We start from the raw sequence: 19,593 nt of genomic DNA, 5'->3' as shown, positions 1-19,593 counted from the left end.
ACGAGGGATGCGAGGGGAGCCGCAGAGAGGAGCGAGCCAATGGTCATTGGCTTTGAATTGGAAATTACGTTTCGGCCGGTCAACTGTCGATTTTCGCTCCTGTATTAACAGCTCGAACGCTCAGGGGGTTCGCACCTTTCCCCTGCTCTCCAGCCTTTCATCCGCCATCGTGGATCCGTCTAAAGACAAAAGGAGTTCACGCGGCTGAACCCACCACCGCCGCCGCCACCCTCTGGCCTCCGATCGCGTAAAAGGAGGAGGCAGGGTGCGCTCGCGCTTGCGAGTATTTCGCACAGCCAGTCGAATGATTTAATCCCCGAATGATGGACGGGCACGTCGCGACGATGATCTGCGTGCCGTGAAGTGACAAGTGGTTAGGATCACGGGGTAACCTCGGTGGCGGATGACGGCGGGCGATGGGCGCGCGCTGCGGCGGCGGGCACTGGCGAGGGTGGTCGGTCGGTGGTCGACGTTGGTGTCTCGTATCGGTGACGGGACCTAGTCGACGGCGGGGCGCGGCGTTACGGATTTCGGGGTCGAAACGGCTGCTGCGAGGGAGAACGGCGAGCGAGCGCGGGACCGCTCGCACCGTACAAATCATGCGGGTATTACAGCGTCACGCGTGGACTCAACCTGTCGCGCGACCGGAAACTCGATGCCGCCGGTAATGCTGATTTATCGGACGCGAAACGGTCGCGCGTGTCGTTGCGAGCAGCCCGCGCGATTCCCGCGTCTCGCGGCTCGTTTTTCCGGTTCAGAGCCTAACTCGATCGGCTATCCCGCGACTTTCGACTTTCATTTTCTCCTACCTTTCGAGATGTTTGACGATATCTTCGTAGGCAGCTCGGCAGTTTTCCCAAACCGTCCCGGACCTGTGGACATTAGAAAAAAAAACGACACTTGAGATACGACGACAGGGTGGATACAGGAGGGAGGGGGAGGGCGCTTCCTCGGGTCACGGGCAGAGGGAGAAAGAAAAACGACGGTCGAGGGAAACGCGGCGGTGATTGCGCGGCGCCGCGCGGGGCGAGGACGCGGGTTGATAAGCGAATCGGTTAATTATAAGCCTGCCACGGGATATCCTCGAGGAAAGTGGATCCACCGAGTTGATTAAGAGTCCTCCTCGTTCCGTCTCGTCTTTCGTTTGTCCTTTGATTCGATCGTGCTCGAAACGAACGCGCTTTGAAGTACGCTGATTAAAAAAGACGTCGTTGGTCCCCGTTGCCTCGGCTAATTTACCCGCTGCATCGAGTTCCTCGACGGTTCGACGCGAAGGGGAAGCGGTAAAGAAACGCGAAATCGAGGACTCGAGTCGGCTTCGATGATGGCACCCACGGTTCCAATGAAACGGGGGTAGGGGAATCGAAGGAGGATCGAGGGAGGATCGAAGGAGGACCCGCGTGGCGTGTGGACGTCTCGAACGGAAGCGAGTTCCCGGGGGTCGTGTAAACCGGTCGAGTAGGTCGCCGTTGCAAGAAGCAAGGGCTCGGGGGCTGAATTAGAGGGTGACGATAGAGGGCAACGGGCTTGGTGACGGCGCGGTGCGCCAGGATGGGGTTGCGTTGAATTAATCATATTCCGGTGTTTGTCGTGCCGCCCCCAGACGTAATCCGTCTTACCTCCCGATCTCTCTCGCTCCTCTCTCTCTCTCTCTCTCTCTCTATCTCTATCTCTCTCTTTCTCTCTGCCACGATAGATTTGCATTTTAATTAAAAGCAAAGCGCTGAAATCATAATGCGAAACGTGCGGCGCCGCCTTCGTCGCGTCATTATACACGTAGGCCCGGTACGCCTCGGAAGGACACGGTCTATTCTAACCGACGACGACGCCTGGCCTTTCCGCTCGAGACGAATCGAGGAGTAAGCGGTACACGCGAGATCGGGAATCGTTGCGAGCCAGAAGGGGAAACAACGCGAATGGAAGACGAAGGAGCGAGGATGAACCGACTAATGGCGAATAGGATGAGGCTAATTACGGCTGGCGGATGTAATCGAAAATTAAGGCTAGTCTCCGTTCGCCGGTATCCTCCGAAAGCCCCCGTGGCTGAGACGGAGTTCCACGGCACCCGGAGAACAGCCCGCACCACCCGACGGCGTCTATTAGAAACGCGTTAACAAATGCCAGGATTAGCCTCGAGACTACCCTCCCTCTCTCCTAGTAGGATCCTCCTTCGATAGACCGCGTCCTGGACCGGCCTCGTTTCACCCCCCCGCATCCGCGTCAACTGTTAAACGCGCCTCGCCTAATCCACCGATATACGTCTCGAGGATTTACCGATTTCCTGCTTACCCACCCTTACTTACCCTACCACCCGATTATTCGTGCGCGCGGACTCGGTGAAAGGGCTGGAAATTTCAAATCGAACGATAGCACGCGCGAGAGAAGAAGGGGTTGGGCACGGTTGAGGTCGCGGCGCGTAACACGAGCGGAGTAAACGACCCAGAAGGAACGCGACTCAAGGAAACGGACTTCGAACGGAGTAGTCCGTCAGCGTTGGGCTACCGGGGGTGCCGGACGAGGGAAAAAGATCAAGCAGTGTCGAGACCCCTCGGATTTCCACGGCTTCGTCTCTTCAAATCCTCTTAAAGTTGTATTCTTTTGGCCTCGCCGGCTCTTCGTTACGACTATACACCCGGGACAAGACGAACGCGCGCGACACTTTGAACGAACGCTAACCTGATCTCCGAAAATCAGCGTTAACGCTGAAAGTATCCGTCCCGCGTCGATCGTGAGAAAGATCCCGGAAGCTTACCTCGCGAGGGCCTCCATGTTCGACATGTTCGGGTTGACCTTCAGTCCCTGCTCGGCGCGGGCCTGTGCCTGCGCCTGCAGGTGATGCGGCAGACTGGCCGGCGACAGGATGGCCGTGTGTCCGGCACCTGGATGTCCACCCAGTTGCATGAATTGCATGTGGCTCAGGTGCGTGGGCGGGTGATTGTAGCCGTTCGCGAGCAGCGGCGACTTCTCCATCCTGGGCACGTCTGAAAGCAGAATCGAGCGGGTCAGACTGGCTGGCAGACGGGCAGGCGTCCCGTCTATATCCCGTCGCAAATACCGTGTGTATATTTGCCGGGGGGATATTCGTCGGACAGGACACTGTGTTTCGAGGTTTCCGAACCGGCCATATATCTTCGTCAACGCGCGCGCGCGTCACGATCTCGGTTTAGGGGGAGACGAACCCGCTCGCGCAAATCCGAAATCCGCCCTGCCGTCGAACGCGCGGAGAACAGCGGCGCGACTTTGCACGAGTCGCTCGAAAAACAGCCGGTCGACGATTATCGGAGTCGGGGATAGTCAGGCAGTCGGTCGCGCGAGGACGACGTCGAAGATGATGCTATTGCGGGACCGGGATTGGGAGGATCGGTTCGTCGGGGATGGGTCGAGGGAGGTAGAAAAAGCGCAACGAAGGGAAGACGAGAGGAGGCGAGGCGAGAGCGAAGGAGAGGAGGAGAGCGTCGGTCGGGCAGAAAGGGTGGTGAAGCAGGGGGCTCTGGTAGGAAGGGGTAGAAAATGAGCGGTGCCTATTCATTACAAATTATCTAAATGGCAGTGATTTCGGCGGACCGGCTGGCCGTTTGACGAGTAAGTGGCGGGTTCGCTGGACAGTGACTGTCGATCCCGAGGACGAGCGACCGGTCCGCGATCGGCAACGAGACCGCGCTACGGTATCGTTTGACAACCACTGTGGGACCCGGCCCATGACCGGCCCTAAAATTGGACTTATTACAACTTATAGAGCGCGATTTGAACGCTCCGCTCAATAACATACATTATCCTCAATCCATATGATTTAATGAAATCCCTCTAAACTCTCCACTTAGCCTCGGTACCTTCTCGCGCGGTACCCTGCCTGTTCCCCTCTCCCTCGCCTCCCTCGCCTCCTCCCTACACCCCGTTGTGTATGCCCTTTCGCAGATTGCTACGTGCGCGCGTACCTACGGAGAGAATTGTCCGAGGGGGAGGAAACGCGGTACGCTACGCATGGTTGCGAGTGCTGGCGGCGAACGAGGAAACGATCAGAGGCGAAGCGAGAGAGCAGAGAGAGAAAAGGGGGCGAGAGAAAGGGTCGCGGCACGTTCCCCCGATCGGCGTGGATACTTAAAACGCGCGTTCCCCGATTTTATAACCCGGGCAACGGCTATTTGCCAGGGTCGCGATACGTTCGACGTCGTTTACCCAGCGACCGATGAAGACGTTTTCGAGCCGCTCTCGACCCGGCCGGGAGAGACGTCGTATCCTCGTGAAAATGGAAATCGCCTCGCGTCGTTAAAGAACAAACGAGTTTCGAGAAACGGGAGAGGAAGCCCTCTTCCTCCGATCTTCTGATCGCGACGACTGGCCCCGCGGAGCGAAACGCGAGGGACGATAAAACACAATTTGAGCTAAAGACCGCGCTCCTATAACTTCCCACCCCCTGGGCCCGAGCGCGGACGTGTACCACCACCACCTCTTTGCCCCTCTCGTGGCTGATGAGGTGACAACCCATAATTATACAGACCGCTTTCTGTCTGGCCTGACTGCAGTGGCATGCAGAGGAGAGGCCTCCATCATCCTCCACCTCCTCCTCCTCCTCCTCTCTCCTCCCCCTGGTACCACCTTCTTCTTCTTCTTCTTCTTCTTCTTCTGACCGCGCGCGCATTCTCTCCGTCCGCTTTCTTCCTCTCGTTCTTCCTTTTTCCGACTATCCATATCTGCGGATCTCCCTTTTTCTCTCGTTACCCTTTATCCTCGCCCCGCGCCCCGTTCATCCGCCGCGCTGTTTCTCATCTACCGGTCCCGTCCCCGGTCTCGCTCCTACGGGCTTTGACTTTCCTCGCCGCTTAATAACGATACGCGCGTTTTCTTCGCATGGCCGCAACGCCGTGGCGAAGAGGAGCGGATACGCGCCGCGCCACGCCGCGCGGCGGCCGTACGAACCGGCGAGGGGGGTCACCCTCGTGCCGCGCGTCTCCTGCTGCCCGTAGGAGAGAGACGACCGCGCTACTTCTTTTCTGGTGTTAATTACAAAACGCGAGAATAAATTGCCGGGGCTAAATGAGTGCCGGGTATCTCTCTCAGCCGCGGCCTCGTCACGTCTGTTCCTTGTTCCAACGCCGGGGCCTCCACGACGGACAGATGAATGGAAAGGCGAGCCCCGTCTGCACAGGTGGAATTTGTTATGCGTCGCGATCACGGCCGGCCTCTCCTACTCCTCTCGCTATCGCCTCCCGATCTCCTCCTCGCCTCCTCGCGGTCTCAGCGAAAATTGCCCGTGCTCTCCACCGTTTCCGATGGCGAATTTAAAAGAAAGAACACACTGTTCGTCGCGCTCCTCCACCACCACCACGCACGCACCCTTCTGGTATTCCAAGTTCGATTTTCGCCTCTGGCCGAAACGGTACAGACCTCCCGTGGAAGCTCTCCGTTCCATTTTCTCTCGTCTCTTCCTTTGTAGCTTCTTTCGCGTCCCGCCGTCAATGCCAGCAAAGACGAAGAAACGACCCCCAACCCTCCCTCCGCTCGAGTGACCACCACCGACAGACCAGGCATCGTGAAATTATTCGGAAAATTCGCCCTTTGTCCGCGGCTCCTCGGTTTAGCCAACGTTCCCGCCATTGTTCTTACCAAACGGCGAAGAAATCGACCGGGCGCCCTTTACCGAAACCTCCCTCCCACCCTCTCGACGCTTCGAGGACGGTAACGCGCGTTATTCGCGCTTAGGTACGCGTATGTTTACCCTCGACACCGACTCCCTCAAAACCCTTGGATTTAACCCTCGAACACCGACCCTCCGGCTACGGACGATGACATCGCGGCCCTTTAAGTACCCCGCCTCGATTTTCTTCCGGGCCGGTCGTTCGTCTTTTCGTCGCGGGTACAGACGCCGCGGTACCGCGTCCCGATCGGAAGCTCGATCGCGAGAAACGCGGCTCCGTTACTCGGCGTGCACGTGCATCCCATCCAACATCGTTCCACGCCGCGTATCGGTACATAAACACGGGACGGGAAACACAGTTTCGCTTGGATGGAATCCGGTTTTTCAAGTAATCGAGAGACTCGTAGCCGGGGCTAGCAGGCGGCCAGGCGAGCGGGCGAACAGGCCGTGCAGGCCGTGCAGGGCAGAGGCAGACAGGCAGGCGGGCAGGCAGCCATCGAGGTAGCTCCCTGCGTCCAGTCTGGAAACTAACCGGGGAGAGAGAGTGGATGCCATGGGTATGTACACCTCCTCCTCGCTCCACCTTCCTTCGTTGCTCTTCTTTCCTCGCTTCCCTCTTTCACCACACCCATTCTTCTTAATCGCTCGGTCAGCTAGTATCGCCGCGTATTGAGACGTAGCTCACCGTCTCGCACGAGTCCGCCGTGGAACGGTCTTGTTTCGCGGTGCGCCCGTTCCTGTCCGGCTTTCGAACAGTGTTTGTTCAGTGTACCACTCGGAACGCGTGATGAACGTTCCCGTTCGATCCTGTTGTCTGTGAACGGAGGTCGCCGTAGAAAGAACGCGCGCAGGCGGAAGGCAAAGGTGAACCGGGATATTGAGACGTAGCCGCGGCTTACGAGCTACGTCCGCAAGAGGGTGGAGACGCGTCGTTCCATCGAGGCGTCGTAACGACGATAGCCGAGGAGAACGTCTAGTTTCCATTCCGAGAGCAACCTCGAGCACGGTCCCTCCTCCTCCTTTCCTCCTCGTCGAGGTTCTTCCTCGACTGGCTGGCTGGCTTTCTGGCTGGCTACCACGCGTCTCCACGCGAAACGGCACTCCAGTATTTGTTCTTCTTCCAGGGTCTCCTCGGATACTCGCATCATCCGAGGGCAGTAAACCTTTTGATATATAGTCGAAGGTTTTTAGAGTTCTGTCAGCCACGCCCACAATCAGCCTTAGTATTATTTACACTCCTCGTGGTTTGTAGTCGGTTGTCTCGCATCCTCGTCCCCGGCTGCTCCTCCGCCGAGCGTCGTCGCCCGCCTTTTTACTCGTCCCGCGCCTTCTTCTTGCCCGGCCGCTTCGACAACGTCATCGGCGGGTCCTCCCCGTCGTCCACGATCGCTTTTTCGCGTCCGTTCTCCCCGGATCGATTTCTCCGCGCAGCCTTTCATCCCTCGCGAAATTATCTATTCGAGGCGGCGCGCGATCGCATAGCCGCCGGCGGGGATTTCGGATTTCGCGTCCTACGCTCGGCACGCAAACACGACGTCCGACGGAGAGAAGGGACGCATATTTTATTTCGGAAATGATGATGATACGCACGAAACCACCTTCGGTGGATCCTTCGGTTTTATCGCGCCGATTCGCCGCCGGTGGACCACTTTCGCAGGCCTATTTTCAGTGCCCCTCTCTGCGCCTCGATCACGAACGAGGGCGCCAATACTCTTCTCGCGCCCCCTCGCCACTCCGCTCGAAACTTTTCCTAAAAACTATCCCCCGCGCCTTTTTCGTTCTCCCGTAGTTTCGAACTCTCCGCCGATTAAAAACTCTATAATAAATTCTATTAGCCGTTCCATCGGCGCAGTTGTTGTTCCACGAGCCTCGAGGAAGGGGGGAACGACGCTGGTGGATGGTTTGCGTTCGGTGATCGAACCCGTCGAAAGATCGACGCCGGGGCTAATCTCGAAGGTAAATCTTTCCCGCGGGCTAATCAAAACCGAGCATCGGTGCCCGGGGCCCGTGCGTTCTCCGAGGCACATCTGCCCGTTGGCTCGATGCAAACCTCTCGGACAAACCGCTCCCTCGCTCTCTTTCTCTCTCTCTCTCTCTCCCTCTCTATTTTTCGATACCTTTTTTTCACGTGCTCGCTACATCGGTTAATCCTCTGCATAAACATTGTATTGTATTTCGCCGGGGATGCTCCTATTATATCATATTTTGTTATTAATATCTTCCGACTGGCTGGGCCCAGAAGCTGGGACGGGGCACTTTTGTGCATCGCCGAAGGTAAGCTCGCCTGTAGCGCTGGGATCCGACGTTTCGAGGGAGAGAGATAGAGAGGGAGAGAAACGTAGACGCACGGGCTCGCAGCGAGAGGGTGGAGGAGAGAGAGATTCTGTGAAAAAGATCGAGGAGGAAGAGGAAAAGAGACCAGGCGGAGGCGCGCTCGATACCGGTTTCCTTTATCGCACAATGCCTACCGGGGGTATTTTTATTATCCACGATCCTGAACTAGGAGAGCAGCGTAAATTTCGCAGGAACCGAAAAATCGTTTCCGCTCGACTCGAGTGCCGTGGCAGCGGTTTACAATATCGCTCTGCTCCGTGTATACCGTTCGATTTCGTCACGCGGTTAAACGATCGGCAAGTTCCAGCCGGCAGGCGTGGCCCCCGGTTGGCTGTGCCGCGTGTTCCACGCGCCGCGCGCGAATATCGAGTGTCGAACGATTTGGAGCAAGCTGCTACCCCTTCCTGTCCCTCGTGGACGAACGCTCGTACAACGGCGCGAGTGGCGAGTGGCTGGTTACAGCGCTCGAATGGGAATACGGGAATCGGAAATGAAAAGAAAATAAATAACGCGCGGTGAAAAAGCTCGCGTGCGCGCGCGGGTACGCGCGCGTAACCAGGACCTTTGACGCGAGCGCGTGTAAACGAGCCACCGGCCGCCCTCGAAAGTAGACATTTACCCCGGTTGTCGAGGGAGAGAGGAGAGGGTTTGTTTCGCCGGCAGAAAACAAGCCCGCGATCCGTGGTGTCGGTTTTCATTTCCCTCGCGGTTTTTACCGCCTCTTTTTATTTTTTTTCATTTTTTTTTTTTTTTTTTTTCTCGCACACTTCACCCGTTCGCGCGCGTGTGTGCTTTTCGCCCCTTCCCCCACCCGTGGCTCTCCTGGTCCTGTTGTTACGCGTACTTCCGCCCGGTTTGTTGGTCACGAGGCCCGTGCCGTATTATAAAAATACTCGAACGAGCGAGAACCAGAGAGCGCGCCAGGCTCGCTCGTGGACAAAGCGGCCCGCTCGTTGATTCGCGAGTTAATTGAGCGGCGCGGCACTCGCCGGCCGCTAACGAGTAAATTGTTGACTACCACCATCGCGCGCGCCCCGCTGCCAGGCCTCTCCCCCCTGAACCGCCCCGCGTTCGAATGGCCGGCAAATTAGTACAGATTTTTGAAGCAATTAGCCTCGGTTTTAACCGCAGGAAATTGCCGTCACTCGCCTAAAAAGCCTGCCCGCGCTCGTTCACTCCTACTCCCTCTCGTTCTCTCTCCATCTCTCTGTTCCGCTCCGCGCGCAGACCGGCCCGGCCCCGCGAGTTTCCATTTTCTACGAAACTCTATTTTTCCGCACGATCCTCGAACAACTCGCGTAAACGGAGCACGAGGGTTGATTCCACGACGGGGGACTCCGATTCGCGTCTCGTGTCTCGATCGAAACGATCGGAGAACAGCCTGCTCGGCTGAACCGGTCGCGTGTTCGCGACGGAATAAAACAGGCGATGAAACGACGCGTGGAGCACGGCAATTAAGTCGCAGTAAAACGCGTCCGCGTAGTCCCGCGAGGTTCGCCGCCGCGCGTTTTATGGCGAGAAGGACGCGCGTCAGCTTGCTCGCGGCGAGGGTCCAGCACCGGCGATCTTTTATGCACGAGCAGCCGGCGCGAACGCGATTGCTCGTTTAGCGACGCGTTTCGATTCGAATGGAATCGAGAGGGATCGTTCCCCGCGATTTCACCGCACGATGCGAGACGTAAACGTGTCCTCTGTCGTCTGTTCGTTGAAGAACGCGTCTTCGCGCGACGCGATCCGCGTAAAGTCGCTTCCCGTTTTAAAGGACGGCCACGGTACCAGTACGCTCGCGCTGGTATCGTACGACGAGAGGATCCGCAAGCGTATGCGTGCGTACCACGACGAGCGTACGCTTTGTTGCATGGAATCCAGGCTGGATTTCGAGTCGCACGTAAGATACACGGGTTTCGGGTTCGTGTTCCGTGCGTTAAAGCAAACACGGATCGTCTGTTGAACTCCCTGCAGCGAGGACCGAGCCTACTTTTTCTCCCGCGTCGCCGCTTAACGTCTTCATTTGGCCGTAGCATGCGAGTGTTTCGTTACGAGGCAAAAACCAGGCGAAACGCGAAAATTCCCCGGGCCGCGGCGGACTGATTTACGGCGGCGTGCCACGCAGAACGATGTTGCAGCAACGAACGGGTTTAATTCACCGGCGTTTTGTTACTCTGCTACGACGTGGAACTCGCGCTCCTCTCCCCCGAGCCGCCGCTCTTTTTCACCCTTGTCTCCGTCCCGGATCTGGTATTCGCTGCGACGCGAGAATAATCGTCCCCCGATACGGATAAGAAACCGTACATACGTACGTAATAACACCGTAATAAACTATTCCGGTGGAAAGAGTCGCGTGGTTACATCGGGGTTCTCTCCCCCTCGGTATCGCACCGCCTTGGCACGATATGGCCAGCCAGTCGCGCGATAATCTCGCTCCGGGTACGTTATCGTCGCTTTAATCGCGAGGATTATTTCAGTTTCGCGTCAAACCTCGGGGCAGCTCTCGATTCTGGGCTACCCCATCAGCGGGGCGGGGGTCGCGTCCAACCGCAGGCCAGAAAATTCCACGTAAGCCGATGGTTCTCGTCCGTGTTCCGGGGAAAATCGTTCGATCGCGAACGCAGTGGTCCCCGTGTGGAGCGACGAGGAAGAGGATTCCTCGGGAACGGTCGATGGCGCGACGATGTCGAGGCGACGCGTCGAGCCCCCCCCTGTTAACCGGGTTTTATTGGTGTACACGAGCCAGCAGCGTAGCCCGACCTACGACCGGCAACAGTTAATCAATGCTTTTATGAGCATTCGCTGGCCGGTACAGCGTCGTTGCAGCCGCGAGCCACCCCCTCGGCCACCCACTCGGGGACGCCCCTCTCTTGTATCCGCGTTTCCTCCTCTGGTATCGCGGAACCGCGACGCGACTGTCCACCGTTTTCCCACACCCCTCCTATCCGACCGCGTTATACGGTGCGCGCCGATAGAAGAAGCGAAATATCCGGCTATTCGACGCGTAAACGCGGATGCTTGCTTAATTTACTTAGTTTGCGCATTAATATACGATTCGCCGTGCATTAGGTCATATAATATAAATTGCGGCCGGTCAATTTGATTAATGCTATTTCGGTAATCGATGCATTAAATAATTACGGAGGCAGGAACGCGTACGTACGTGGCAGGGCGGACGTTAGCCGATAGTCATTAGTTTATTATGCAGCCTAGTCCGCTGGTAGAGAGTTCCAGCGTTGGGAATAGTTTCATCGAAAAACGATCGGGGCCCGGCACCGAAGTCTCAGCGGCCGAAATTCTCACCCTCTCCCGTGTCTCGCGCGTACCACGGCCGCGCGCCGTCAGCTAAGCAACCCCCTCAGCCGCTCGCCTGTTCCCTTTCGCTCGCCGCGCGCCCTGCCACCCTCTTCGGGGCTATTTATTTTTCTCATCGGTTTTAATTTCGTAGAGACAACATAGACGCGTATCGGCCGCGTATGCACACAGCCATTGCGCCCTGGCCCCGTGTGTAGGTCCCGGATGAACGTTGCGCCGCCGCTATCGGGATCGGATCTCGCTCGTTCAGTTTATTAATTGCGTTATGGCAAGTGGCGCTCGCCTACCGGTCGAAATTGAAAAAAATCCCGTGTACAACGTGCACGACGCACAGCCGGTCCGCGGTTCCGCTCTCTCAGCAGGTAGTTAGGCGGGTTAGGTGGGTCGGATAACGCCGTTGCTCTCGCCTCGTTTCCATCGCGCTCTTTATTCCTGCGTGGATCTTGCGTTGCGCTCTTTACCATCCCCTTTTCCCAATTTGCCCGAGACCTACGTTTTATTACGCCTGAAGCACCGGAGGATCCGCTCCGCGGGATCCTCTCTCTCGAGAGAGATGATTAAGCCTGAGATATTGTTCGCGACTCGAAAGTGACGTAAGCGATCGACGGCTCAATAATATCTGATTTATTCAGCGACGTTAATTAATTGCGCGGCAGGAACGCGGGCGATTTGAAATTCAAATGAACCGATTTATATTGCTCTATCGTCTTGCGCGACACCTCGCCGGCGTAAGAAACGAGCCACGGTTGATCGGTGTATTTTAATGGTAAACAATATTCAATTCCGTGATATATTAGGGGGGGGGGGGGGAATCAATTGGCTTTTTGCAACTAGCACGTGTCCAGGAAAAAAAAGGCGCGCGACGAATGCCACCGTAGCCGACTCTGTTTACGATCCTCATTTTACGAGGCTGCTGGCCAGCCGCGTGTACCTGTCCTTCGACGCGGCTGGTTCTTGGTCCCCCGCGCGATCGGTTAAGAGGGAAAACGCGGCGAATGGCGGCGATCAATCGTAGGTGTACACCCGGAGAAAGGGGGATCCAATCGTAAAACAATTATACAATTACCAGCCGGCTGGTAATTAATTGCTGGCCGTTTCAACGTTTACCCCGCCGTCGACGCGATTCTACAGCCCGCGCTCGCGTGCGCTCTCGCGCGAGCCGCGGCATTAATTCATTAACGTTCCACCGTGAAACGTATTTGCCCGTAAAATTGAACGGCCGGCGTATTCGCGATTATTTGCTTACCTAATTTCCGAACGGCGAACGTCGACGCCGGTACCACGCGATTTTACGATCGCCCAACCCCGCGCGGACTTTACCGCTTTCGAAGAATAAACAGCGCGATTGGCCTGATAGTTCGCGAGCGTACGCTTTACGGCGATCGAACGCCGTCGAATCTCGTTGCTGGCGGCGCGTTGGATAGAGGCGATCAAGCAACAGGCGTGGATACACGGAATTAGAGGATCAGAGGCCGCTATGCGCGTGTAAGATTTAGGAAGGGCAAAGAGGAATGGCCAGAGGCACGGTCGGTACCGATGGCGATATTCCGGTATCGAGAACCGCCACCGCAGGCCGCAACACGACGGTGCAGTTGCAGTTAATTTGCTCACTCCAAGTGTGTTTGATTCCCCTAATTAATTGATCGGTAGGGTCACCGTGGCACGGCGTGTATACGGATGGCAGTAATCAAGTGCGTGCCCCTGGTACCAGGGCTACGATGTCCATGCGACCGTACACGCTTCGCCTACGAGAGTGGCTCGCTCGACGTTCCGTCTTTTGGGCGCCTTTCTAAGCGCCGTTACCAGAAATAACCGTATCGCGTTCGCCATATCGCGAATGCTCGTAAAAACCGCGACTCGGCGCAGCAAGGTTCCGATCGATCGATCAGCTGCGCGAGTTGACGTTTACAAGGAGAAAGTTGGCGGACGAAAGATAGAGTAGGACGGAAAAGACTCACCCAAGTGGCCGTTCTCGTAGTAGTCCCCGTTGTCCATTCTGTGCTTCTTGAGGGAGTGCTGGGGGTGGTGACCGGTCGCCGCGGCCAGGTGGCTGGCTGCTAGGCTCAGACCGACGGAAGCTCTCTTCGGTGGTCTTCCTGGCCTGGAGCTGTACAGTGGTAGAGAGTTACTGTGGTTAGAGACACCTGTCATCGAGGTAACGTCTTACCCCGATCGTGGTGCTTGCGACTGGCGTCGTAAGCGGTGCGCGCGAGAAAAGACTTGGATATCACGCGGGAATTGAAAACCGAGATCCGTACGCGCGTATATCGCGCGTGATGCAATCGGTGTCCGGTAACGACGATGGATCGAGCGGTTCCCAGTCTGTTCTCGCGAATCGATGGCTCGATGGTAGAAGAGAAGACGCTCGAACGTGGCTCCGGCTGACTAATCGCGAGTCCCTGCCCGCTCTACAAGTAGTCGATTAGTCTCCCTATCGGTGTCTGCGTTTCGAGAACTGGTTCTAGCCGGCCACCTAGGCCGAGCGAAATTCACCTTACCGCGGTTTAAGCGCGATCGCGAACGATTCGCCACGGCGCGTGATATCGCCGGCTAATACGTAGTGACGCTAGCTCTGATAAAGCTAATAGGGAGGGCGAGATAAAGAGGCGTGCGCGTGGGACGACGGAACCGGCCGGCGAAATAGCCCCGGCGTTTGCATAACTTATCGCGTCCTCGAAGATGCTCGATTATTCTCGCGTGCACCGCGGCGATTCTCACGATCGTCCCGCGGAATCGATGCCAGCCGGCGATTATCTCCGCGGGACGGCTGGGCCCGAGGGTGGTGGTTGCTGCGCCGCGAGCTCTGTGTCACGAGCGGCGCGCAAAAACGTCCGCGCGGGTCGATCTCGCGCGGAGCGGATGCTGCGGCTGGCAGGAACGCTCATTTTTCATAGGCGGCAGGCGCCGGAGAGGCGCTACCGTATACACACGGTGCACCATCCACGACGCACGCGAAGTGTACACACGAGCGCGCGAGAGACCGTGATTCAAGCTTTTGCTCTCGCCGAGGAAATGCGTTCGAGACTCGTTGTTACCGTGCCGGAGCCAGGATCCTTTCCACCGCTCCCGATATAGCGGCTGTGTTCCTCTCAGTGGCTCTCGAGCGATCGCTTCGAGTCTGGCCTCGAGTTTTAACCGACGATCTTCCTCTCGATTCGTAGGGGGTGGATGGCGCGGACGACGCAACGAGAACGGGGCAGAGGGAACGATCGAGTATCGAAGCGATCGTTGGGGGTGGAGAAGAGGCTCCACGGCACACATCAGACGCAGCGAGGTACGTCCGTTCGGTTGAGCATCTCTGCTCGGTAAGCGAGCAATCTCATAGTAGTCAGGACAGATTTGTAAATCTAATTTTTCATCCCGTCTTTCTGCCTGCCCTCTCGCTTTGCCTCTTCGCGTTTGCCCGGAATCTTCCTCATCCTCCGTTTAACTCCGCCACCTCCGCCCCAGCCCCTGGCCCGATAGCGGAGGCGCTTTCTTCTTTTCCTACTCGTCCGATCTCTCGATCTCCGTTCTTCTTCGTCTCCGTTGGCGCCCTCCCACCTCTTCGGCTCGTCCTCGCTGGGTCGTGTCTTCTCCCGTCTCTCCCTCTCTCTCTCACTCTCGACTTCGTCTCGCGCCTCTTCTCTCACGCGCGCGAGATCTCCAGACGATTCTCAGACGGCCGGTTTATGCGGCGTTGATCTCTTAAACCGCTTAGCTTCGGGTTACACCGAAAACAAGAACGCACTCTCGAACGCTTAGACCCGCATAATACGCACTTGTTTGCGTACGAGTCGATCGGCGTCCGCTTTCATCCGGCGGGGAACGCTCGAGAAACTTTTTTTTTTTTTCACGCGCCGCGCGGATCCCGCTCGCGGATCGATTCTAACCTCGAAAATTACTCGCTCGTTAACGAACCGTACGCGAGCACGCCTAATTGGGGGATCGCGCCTGATCCGCATCCTCGAATTCGGCCGATAGTGAAAATTGGGTTAATACGCCAATCTAAATTCCACGGGCGCGCCGCAAATTGGTACGATTTATGAATCGCGGTGGTAATTAACAGGCGGGACAGGTGCGATCGCGCGGCGAAAGCAGATCGAGAAACGAGTCGCGAGAGGATACGATCGGCCGGGCAGCGGAGCTGGAGGAAGCCTGCGAGCGAAAGCGCCCGCGCGCCGTTCTAACGCGCGATTTCGCGGCGATCCAACGATCGACAGAGATCGTACACGCGGCCATCCGATTTCGACTCTCGTTACGATTAAATCGGCCCATCAGGGGGACGAGGGAACGCGCGTTACGCCTGTTGGCGCCAGCTTTTTCCGAGCTCGCGACCAAAGAATTCAGACAGACATCGTTGACGTACCACAGACTCGCGTCCAATCGGTGCTTCGCTCGCTCCAAGAACCAATAGAAACAGAGAAACGCCTGGTATCGTGTAATTACTGCGGTGATTGCGTCAAAATTCATCGCTCGAATTCATGGGAACTCGTAGACGCGGAAGTGCATCTTCCAACAATGACCATCGCTTACTTCTATATTATGCATTATGCATTATTTGCGCGATGGATTTGTTTTCTATCGTTTCACGAAATGCTTCGTCACCTTAACGTTCGTCTGATTTTTTTCCCGCGATCCGTAGCGACAGTCGTAAGAGTTATCCATCTCGAGAACGATCGAACGACTTTTGCTGTCGACTGTAACCATTGAGATCGATCGATTAGACGCGTCCGCGATGCGCTCGGTTCGCGTCCGATCGAGAGTATCGCGTGTGGGATTCGCGATGATCGCGCCAGGTGCTATGCTTTGATCCGATCGTTCCCCGCCTTAATGATCGCCGGGCCGCAGAAACGCGTATCCACGGTCGGGTCGCTCGAAGAGGTGGGACGAAGAGGAGGAACGCAGGATGAGGGAACACGGCTGAAAAGGCACCGGGATCTGGAGAAATACAAAGAGTCGCAACCCATTCTTACGTGATGAACCGTTTAAGGGACCGATCGAGCGGCGTCCATCACTGGTCCCACCGATCAACGCCTCGACGAGCGAAGCAAAAAGAAAGCCACCGGTGCAACGCTGAACGCCACGATTCCTCTCGCATTCGATTCGAACTTGTCCAAAGGACGCCTCGCGGGATGCGAGGGGAGAAAAAGAGGGGGATAAAATCGAAGGGAAAGCGATGCTCGTCGATTCAACCGGATTGCATCGACTCTTGAAACTCTCAGCGTTTTGCGAAGACTTCGTAATGGAAAAAACTGGCGATCTTTCGAGATCGAGGGGGGAAAGAGAGAGAGAGAGAGAGAGAGTGGCGCGTGAAGGAGAGACGAGGGCGGAATCGAGCGACCATAAATTGTCAATTTCGAAGTCAATTTGCCCGGGCTTACCAATCGGCTGCCGGTTAATTTCAAGGTGAATTGTGTCCAATATGGGTATATTATTAATGGCCCGGCGAGGGATAGGGTGCACTCACGAGCGGAGGGTTGCAACCCCGTTTTCGCGCACTGGCCAAATCTATCGCTCGGGGCCGGAATGGCGATCCGCTCTCTCGCGTACGGCATTCCGGGATTAAATGCTCTCTGATGTGCCACGGACGGACGGTCCGCGACGAGGCGACGACGCGGTCGCGCGTGGGTTAAGGTAGACGATTCCGTTCGAGCCTTCTCCGCCCCCTTCGCGGGCATCCCGCTTCCGGATTTTCCATGAGCGCTCGCCTCTGTACAGCTGCGTGGAATTCGTTGGCCAGCACAGATCGTTTCACCGATCTCAGCACCGCTCGACAAAGGAGCCACTGTTGCTCGTTAAACAGCCGCGCTATCTTTGAATTACGATCCTCGAGAGCGTTATCGCATCCTGCTACCGTTCTCCGCCGTTCAAACACTCTCCTCGAAAAACGCGGGAACGAACTGCACATGCAGCGGCTCGTGCACAGCCGTTACGCTTTATTAAACGTTGCGTTCTCCGTCCCGTGAGACCATTTCGCTACTTGTTCTTTATTAAATCACCGAGCACGGAGTTGGCTCTCCCACTGTCTTATCCGTGGACAGTTAAAAAGGACCCTGGTGGACGAACGCTCGTTGCGTGCCACTGAACGGACGCCTCCGACATCTGCATCGGGATAATCCAGGAGTGCACGCCTCCCTCGCCGGTGGAGCTGCGCGTGTGCTCGTAGAATTTTAAGTAACACGTCATAACACGGGTCGCGTGTGGGAAAGAAAGATTTCGGGGCCCGGTTTTTACGAGCGGCCGGTGTCATTCCGCGCGAGCTAATTTCGACTAACGAGAACGACGGAGACACCGACTACTCGCATAATCCAGATTTCCTCCCGGCGCGCTCGCGCGAGGATCTCTACTCGTAACGCGGAACAGCCCCGCGGCAATTAAAAAAAACTATAAACCGCTTAACGCGCCGCGCGGCCCGCAGCGAACGTAAAGTCGTAAAACGATATAACGAATAATACGAGCGTTCGTGGCTCGGCTTCTAATTGTCAGTTTCGCCTTTACGTCTTTCCCCGGTTTTCTGCCCATTGGCGACGGTGATCGTTCGACCGTTCCACGCACAGCACAGACACACACGCGCGCGCGCCGCGCCACGGAGAGGGTCACCTCGTACCCCTGAATCCTTTTCGAAAAGTTGCGAGCGCCGAACGGGAGCCTGTCCCTCTCGTAAAGCGTCGTCGCGAGCAATTCCCGTCACAACAACGACTTCAATTTTCGTCAAAAGTCTTTCGACGTTATCGTCGTCGTCGCCAACGCCAACCACCGCGACCCTCTATTTTTTTTTCTCTCTTCCTCTTTTCCTCGTCCCCTCTCTCTGCCCCCCTATCTCTCTCCTTCTCTCGTTCCCGGTAGAATCTTTCGATTTCTCGCTTTATAAACTCGATCGACCACCCCGAGACGCGGACATTTTCCAAATTATTAATTTTTACGAGGCAGACCAGGTTTCTCTCTTTCCCTCTATTATTTCCTTTTCACCGCACCCCCGCCGCTCGCGCTCGTTCCTACCGCCCTCCGTGGATCGCGGCAATCCCGTCAGTCAGATTGGATTTGTCCGATTTCGCGCCCGGAGTGGAAAAGAACGTGCGAGGGTCTGGATGAGCGTTGGTGTTCTCTTCTCTCCCTTTCTCTCTCTCTCTCTCTCTCTCTCTATCCGGATAGCGATTTCCGTCCCGCTCTCGCGCTCGAACCACCCCTCGATATTATTCCTTTTCACGCTCGTTCACGTTCCTCGAGCGAGAAACAAAGAATCAGCCGGTTTACTGCTTCCTTCCTACCGGCGGGGATTGAACGGGAACGCGTGCTATATACAGTCCATCGGGAAAGTTGCGTGAAATGGAGTAATAAGAACGTCGAAGCTGCCGCTATGGATCATAAGCTTGTGGATTCTGCTGAGTGGGGAATATAGGAAGTGGCGCACGGTCCTCGCGATTCGATCGAAGGTAAAGGAAGAGGAGAGGAGGATCGAGACGGTGGACAAACGGTCAGAGGGTTAAGTCGCGAGGTTTCGTCGAGCAAAGCGATAACGCGGAAGATGCGCGCGCGTTCGCCAAGTTCCTCTCTCTTTACGCGAGCGCTATTAGGGGCGGTGGATGGGAACCACCCCTAGCGCGATGAGCCAGCATCGGGAGAGAGCATTTTCTAATAACCACGATGTAAAGTTGGGGTGCGTTACACAAAAGAAATCTTTCTCTTCGGGAGCGCGGAGGGGTGGGGCTTCGTGGGAGACTTATCTTGGTAATATTGGATTAAAACTTATGCTTCTCTCGGTCGCAATACGTTATTTTTATTGCTCGCGGCTTTGCATAATATTCGTTTCGGGGGTGCGCCCTCTCTCTCTCGCTCTATCGCACCGCCATCGTTCGTGGTACCGCGCTCTCGCGTTCCTTCCGGTTCCCCTCTCGCGCCACGCCGTACCCATCTTCGAGGCTAATTTTAATTTCGACGCCACGCCGCGTTGGGGAACATTACGATTTCAGCGTGGCTCGCTTATTTATGTTTCGAGGCTAGGTGGGCGCCGCTTATTAGCCTGCTCGTTCCACGGAGAACTCGACGCGGGGGTGTGGAGCAGAATCACCGAGATTGTCGCAGCACCTGTCCCGCGGATTCCGATCGATCTCGTTGCTCACCCTCGCTGGCACGATTCGCGCGTAGAAAAATGCGCGCGCGTAAATTATATGAAATAATAAGTGGCGCGCGGCGCGATTAATCACGCGATGGTCAACCTCTATTAACGTTGAATTTATGGGTGGTGGCTCGTTCCCGAAGATACACGCTCGCGAATCCTATCTGACGAGCGATCGCGTCGCTCGATCGAGGGATAAGAGGAAGACGAAGAAACTCGGTCG

General features: G+C 56.4%; 1 protein-coding gene across 2 annotated transcripts in view; it reads right to left on the bottom strand.

Annotated features, from left to right (window-relative positions):
- The window catches only part of Dac (dachshund family transcription factor), a 129,688-nt gene that overhangs the window by 64,679 nt on the left and 45,416 nt on the right, over positions 1-19,593 (bottom strand). Inside the window, exons 2-4 of one of the 2 annotated variants that reach the window (XM_076909836.1) lie at positions 13,231-13,379; positions 2,753-2,981; positions 810-872 (exon numbers count right to left, since the gene is read on the bottom strand). In XM_076909836.1, the coding sequence (XP_076765951.1) occupies positions 810-872; positions 2,753-2,981; positions 13,231-13,379 (441 nt within the window). The remainder of the gene's footprint in view (positions 1-809; positions 873-2,752; positions 2,982-13,230; positions 13,380-19,593) is intronic. The other variant, XM_076909837.1, reaches the window with a different exon arrangement.

The sequence above is a fragment of the Xylocopa sonorina genome, chromosome 2, assembly GCF_050948175.1.
Source record: "Xylocopa sonorina isolate GNS202 chromosome 2, iyXylSono1_principal, whole genome shotgun sequence".
In the NCBI taxonomy this organism is placed as follows: domain Eukaryota; kingdom Metazoa; phylum Arthropoda; class Insecta; order Hymenoptera; family Apidae; genus Xylocopa; species Xylocopa sonorina.
The sequence above is the reverse complement of the archived record's forward strand: the minus strand, read 5'-3'. Positions and strand labels throughout refer to the sequence as shown.